We start from the raw sequence: 6,000 nt of genomic DNA, 5'->3' as shown, positions 1-6,000 counted from the left end.
CTCGACACCGAGACGCCAGATTACTCTGATGACTGCAGCAAGTGGCAATGCTGAAGACAGCTGGTCCTTGCAGTTCCACCAGAAACAGCACTGCTGCTAGGTAGTGTGGTCCTTCTGTCACTGTGACTCTGACGCATGCGTGGCAATACTATTAGTGTGCTATATAAGGCGGAGTGAAGGACATCTTTGTCAGTCTTCTATGGCTCACCTGAAGATGACTGGCAAGTGTCCAGTTGAAATATCATGGAATGAAGTTCACAATGACAGACTGCAATCCCAAAATCTATTTGAATAAATGTTATTTAGTTCCTCTCTGATGCAACCTTACATTTTCCCTGATTTTCCAGAGATTAACTTGCATTCTGGTTGACACAGTGTCAGAAAATCCTTAATTCAGTTCCACAGTAAGTTAAATTTTCTACACGTATTTTCAAAGGCAGAGTGTAAGCCATTCATTTGGCAGTTCAGCATATGAGGCATAAACATAACCTTAAATAAAAGGAATAGGGCTCAATGTGTACTTCATAAAATATGTAGTATCACAGACATTTTCATTTTCAAAAACTATTTTAATACAAAATTTTGCATCCACTTTTAACAATAAAACATTAGTCATTGCCTGAATACAATAAACATAAATAAGTATAATACCTGTCCTTCAAATTATGTACAATAGTCTTAAAAAAATATGGAATGGTAATTAATTATGTTTTCTTAAACAGCTTATTTACAGGAATTCATTCATTTATTAATTTGTTTATTCTAGTCTGAACTCTCTATTTCAACAAAAATGTATGCTATTAATATAAACAAAAGTTTTAAATAGTTTATTTCACATTACAATAAACTAGACTCTTCATGGAACATTGTGACTGTATTGGAAAGCAAACACATATTTGAAAATCAAAAGCTGACTTCTTTCCAGTGCAGGTTAAATTAGAGGCTATTTTATGTGAAAAGTCTTGACCTGTATTATATATGCAATTTAATAAATAATACTACACATACTGAACACTAAAATATCAGTTACCATTGAATAACTGAATTGTATTCAGAAGTGAACAATTTCTTTTCAAAAAGGAAATAATATTTATGTATTTCTTTCAGCATTATACAAAATTTAGCAATATATCAATCTACTTTTATGCCTAAATAGTGGTTTGATTAAAAATGGTTGTCTTGGAGCCAAATTCTTGCTCTGTAGCTTTACATCTAGTGAGAAAGACACATCAATATAGTAAATTATCATTGGAGGGTACTGCAGAGAAAATATTTTCAATGAATTACATTTTCATATCAGTTTGATGATTCACTAGCAAATAAATAATACCAAATGATGATGGAAGAAAATTTTAACACCAGCTCAGAATAAATGCATGCAAAACAGTGAAGTCCATTACAACTTAAAATACTAGAGGAAAATTGTGTATTAAAATGTATTACTCATTCAATAAGAGATTCAAATTTGTTTAATAGAGGACAAAATTTTTTTTGTGTCAGTTCAATGAAAGTCATGTCAGTTCACAACTGAAATTCTTCTAGATCAAATGGAACCCTGTTAGGTATGTGTACGCAAAAAAACTTGAAAACTATAATTGTGAGTTTAGGCCAGTACCTGTATTAATTGAGACAATACTTCTCAGACTATGCAGTTACCCCATTGCACATTACAAACAGTCGACTGCTGTCACTACATGTAATCAAATTTCTTGAGCCAGTAGCAATTATCTTCCAAGAATGAAAATATTTTGCACCATATAAATATCTGATAAGAAATATGTGTGTGTGTGTGTGTGTGTGTGTGTGTGTGTGTGTGTGTGTGTGTGTGTGTGTGTACTAGCTCAGATCAGAAATTAATACACATTTTGCATCCCTGGAAGAAATATAGCTTTTGGTGCACTGAAAATATGCTAGCATAGACACTAGTATAATCTCAAACAATATGCTCACACTCAAGAACATAGAGTGGCTCTATGCATAGTGTTTGCATCAGGTTTTTTTCTTTAAAAAAATCTGTTGCATCAAGTTTTTTTCTTAAAAATAAAAATATCATTTGTAGTCATACAATTAATTACTTCCAGGATTATCTCATATCTATTGGAAATTCATCACTCTTCACATCACATTTACAGAACATTTCTGTATACTCTGCTATTCAGTTTCTTATCCCACAATATCACCTCACAGATACATTTCAGAAACATGATGTTGGCTGCTTCACATGCTATGAATTTGGGTGATATGCTTTGTAGGCATGAGTAGACCTCTTATGCCGCACAGTGCAGAAAAGGAGCATTGATGAAATCAGGCCAAATAACTGCAAAGAAACATGATTTTCACCAGAATTAAATGAAATAATGAAGTACACTACTAAAAATTAGAAATATTGAGTCTTAGTATTTATGGAAATTATTTTTGTGGGGAGAAGATTAGTATGTTCAACAATATTTGTATCTGTAGAGTATTAGTTGTACAAAAAACATTATTGCAATAAATGCTTGTAGACATATGAGAACACAAACTCAGTTTAAGGTAATCCCTAAAGTAAAACAAAGTAGAGTACACTTTCATAATATCCGCCATGCATGAATTCATTTATTGTCTCATGCTGTGTTTGATATTACTTCCACTTTTTTTAAAGTGTAACCTATTTCACATTTTATCATCTTAAGGTATGGCCAGTAGTGTCACCCACCTTTCTACAAATGCCTGTTACGTTTTTGATGCCCTTTCCCATGTAGGGAGTTTCTGAGATTTAGTAGAATGTCAATAGAACAATTTTACCCATGATATTGATCACTTAATGAATTAAAGATGGCATTATTTTTTTATTCATTAGTCTTCTGGGAAATTTAATGCAGTTTGCTATGACTTGCCCTCCTTGCCGACCTCTTCACCCCTGAGCAGCACATACACCAAACATCATTGATTGTTTGTTTGATATTTTCCAACCTCTGCCTTCCTTTACATCTTCAGAATTCTACAACTTCCTTTAACTCTGTGGAAGTCACACCATATTCATCACATATGTCATATCATCTTGCCCCTTCTTCTTGTCATATTTCCCCCATATTCCTGTTCTTGCAAATTCTGCAGTGGTTCTTCTCATTTCTTATCTTATCAGTCCACTTAATTTTTAGTATTCTTCCATAACATCATATCTCAAATAATTATGTTCTCCTCTTTTCTGTTTTTCCACCAGTACGTGATTCACTTTCATGCAATACTGTGTACCAGATTTACATTCTCATAAATTTCTTCCTCTAATTAAGGTCTTCTTTTGAAATTAGTGGGCTTCCTTTATAAGAGGAGAAAGGTTCTAGTTGTCTGTGTTATTCTTTCTTATACCATCCTTGCTTCATCCATTGTACATTTTGTTCTGAGGTTCAAGAATTCCTTCACTTCATGTGTGTTCCCCTAGTGTGATGTTAAGCTTGTCACTGATCTTACTTCCACTATTCCTCATTACTTTTGTCTTTCTGTGGTTTACTCTCAATCTGTATTCTGAACCCCATTCAACAGGTCCTGTAATAATTCTACACTTAAAAGAGGGCAGTGATGTTTTCAAGCAAATCCTGCGATTGATATTTTTCACCTTGAATTTTAATCCAACTCCTGGTCTGATCTTTTATTTCATCATTGCTTCTTTGGCATGCAGGTTGAACAGTTGAGGAGAAACACTGCATCCATATCTTACAACCCCCCCCCCCACCCTTCTTTTTTAATGTGAGCACTTTTGCCTTACTCTTCCATTCTTATTGTTTCTTCTTAATTCTTGTATGTGTGGGAATACCAAGATCTTCAAGACATCAAAACCTCTCTTGTGTCCCAGAGAGAGGATCTTTGGGGCAGAAAAAGCAGAGACTAACAGTGCACTCTTGAAGTTGTAATGGTGTGGAACCTTTGTAAATTTACTCTGTGCAATAAAATATTCATTTATAATCATGCCTTATATCATTCGGTAGTGATTCAAGTATGCCTTAGCACCCTACTTATGTACTGTATTTATATCCATCTTCCCCTAATTTATCTACTTTTAGGAAACATTAAAAAAAATTTGCATTATTTTACATTGTTGAATGTTTTTTCTTTATCAGCAAATCCTATGAAAGTGTTATTTTTATTAAGTCTTGCTCACATTATCAAGTGTAACACCAGAATTACCTCTCTATGGCTTTTACCTCTCCTAAGGACAGAACAAGTCATTTAATGGGTTCTCAATTTTCTTTTCCAATTTTGTGTGTGTTTCATTTCTCAGGAACGTGGATGCACGATCTGTTAAGCTAACTGTATGGTTATTATCACAGTTATTTACCTTTGATAAATTTGAAATTGCATGGATGATATTTTTCCAAAAGTCCTAATGTTTGTCTCCAGTCTCATATATTCTACACACTAATTTTAATAATCACAAGGTTTCCACATTCTCCCAAATGATTTTAGAAATACTGAATAAATGTTATCTATCTTCTTCCTGCCTTGTTAGCACACAACTCCTTAGAACTCCTGTCAATCATATTGTAATTATGGATCCTATATGACTTACAAATAAACAGGACATCCTTCTTCTATCATGTCAGCATTCTCACACAATGACAACAAGGGAGGGGGCCAAAATGTATTAGCAGGTGGAGGCAGAGAGGAGTAGGTGGGGGTGGAGGGATGGAGTTGGAGGAGCAGAGGCAGAGGTGGATTAGTCAAAGAGGAATTGGAAGCTAGTCAAAGAGGGATGGAGAGGTAGTCAAAAATGGGGGATATGGCCCACTCCATGGAAAGTAAGCAGTGTAAAACATTTTTGAGATGGAAAACTTACAATCACTTTGTAATTAGTAATCAGCCTGCACTGTATCTGAAACCATTGAATACACTGATCACAGTCAATTGAACAAATGTGTAGAAAGTTCTACTTGTACAAAATATGTATGTGTTTTGTAAACAGAACAGCACAAACACTGCTCTAATTGAGTTAAATGACTGCAAGTAATCTGCAGAGATTCATGGAACCAAAAATACTGAGATTACTAGCATTTGATTCCACCAAACTGGAAATAAAATTCTACAGCTAAATGTATCAGATAGTTTATTGGAGCAGTCTAAAAAATATTTCAGAAGCTATTTTCTATAATTCACATTGTTCTAGAATAACATATCCTTTCTGACTACAAGTACCATTCCAACGCAGATGCCCTCCAGCTTTACTTAAGTAGACCTGCATATAACAATACTTCCACTGTCCATATAAATGATGATCTATCTTCATTGCTCAGATGGATGCAAAATCTGAGGCTAAAACCAAATGTTAAGAAGTCCCAAATAACTTTACTATCTTGTTAGGTGTTCATGAGATCTGAACTTTGATAGCTTTTCTCTCTTACCAATCTCAAATTGTATTTTAATATTAAATTTTATTACATTATATGTACTCTCCATTCCAATAGAGCCATAGTGAGGAGATCCTCCAGCATTTAGAACATGTCAGAAAAATAGGAATGCACAATAAGTACTTATAAAGAAAAACAAATATGGTAATGTAACTTCCACAGCCCCCACATGAAATGGTCTCCTCAAAAAAGTCTTAAAAACATTATCATTTGACCGTTAATGAGTAACTTGTAAAAAAAATATAAATTTTCAATATACTGAGGTGCATGTGATCATTCTTAGGCTATTATAGCCATGCATCATCAAGTAGAAAAAATAATTTTTGCAACCTAATACTCAAACTCTTTTATATTATTTGTAATGACTTACACATCGGTTGGTACTACTAAGAAATTCAATAAGTAGAAGATGCTTGGCACCAGTAATTCTTTTAGGCTCCCGATAAACTGAAATTAATAGTGGTCAAACTTTGTATGACTGATGGGTAGTTATTGGAAATGTGTATTCCTGAATAATGGACACCTTTCTGAGTAAGAGTAAGTGACTAAAGGTTTGTGAAGATTATTCTTATTTGTAGTATTGATTCTAGAAACTGAGCTGTTTGTTTGAAAAACACAG

General features: G+C 33.8%; 1 protein-coding gene across 2 annotated transcripts in view; it reads right to left on the bottom strand.

Annotated features, from left to right (window-relative positions):
- Positions 1–603: 603 nt before the first annotated feature.
- LOC124605458 (tetraspanin-9) overlaps positions 604–6,000 on the bottom strand; it is a 534,333-nt gene continuing 528,936 nt past the window's right edge. For both annotated transcript variants that reach the window (XM_047137144.1, XM_047137145.1), the window contains exon 9: positions 604–2,317. In XM_047137144.1, the coding sequence (XP_046993100.1) occupies positions 2,225–2,317 (93 nt within the window). In that variant the 3' untranslated portion in view covers positions 604–2,224. The remainder of the gene's footprint in view (positions 2,318–6,000) is intronic.

Source organism: Schistocerca americana, chromosome 3 (genome assembly GCF_021461395.2).
Source record: "Schistocerca americana isolate TAMUIC-IGC-003095 chromosome 3, iqSchAmer2.1, whole genome shotgun sequence".
NCBI lineage: Eukaryota > Metazoa > Arthropoda > Insecta > Orthoptera > Acrididae > Schistocerca > Schistocerca americana.
Note: the sequence above shows the minus strand (reverse complement) of the source record. Positions and strands in the feature narration are given on the sequence as shown.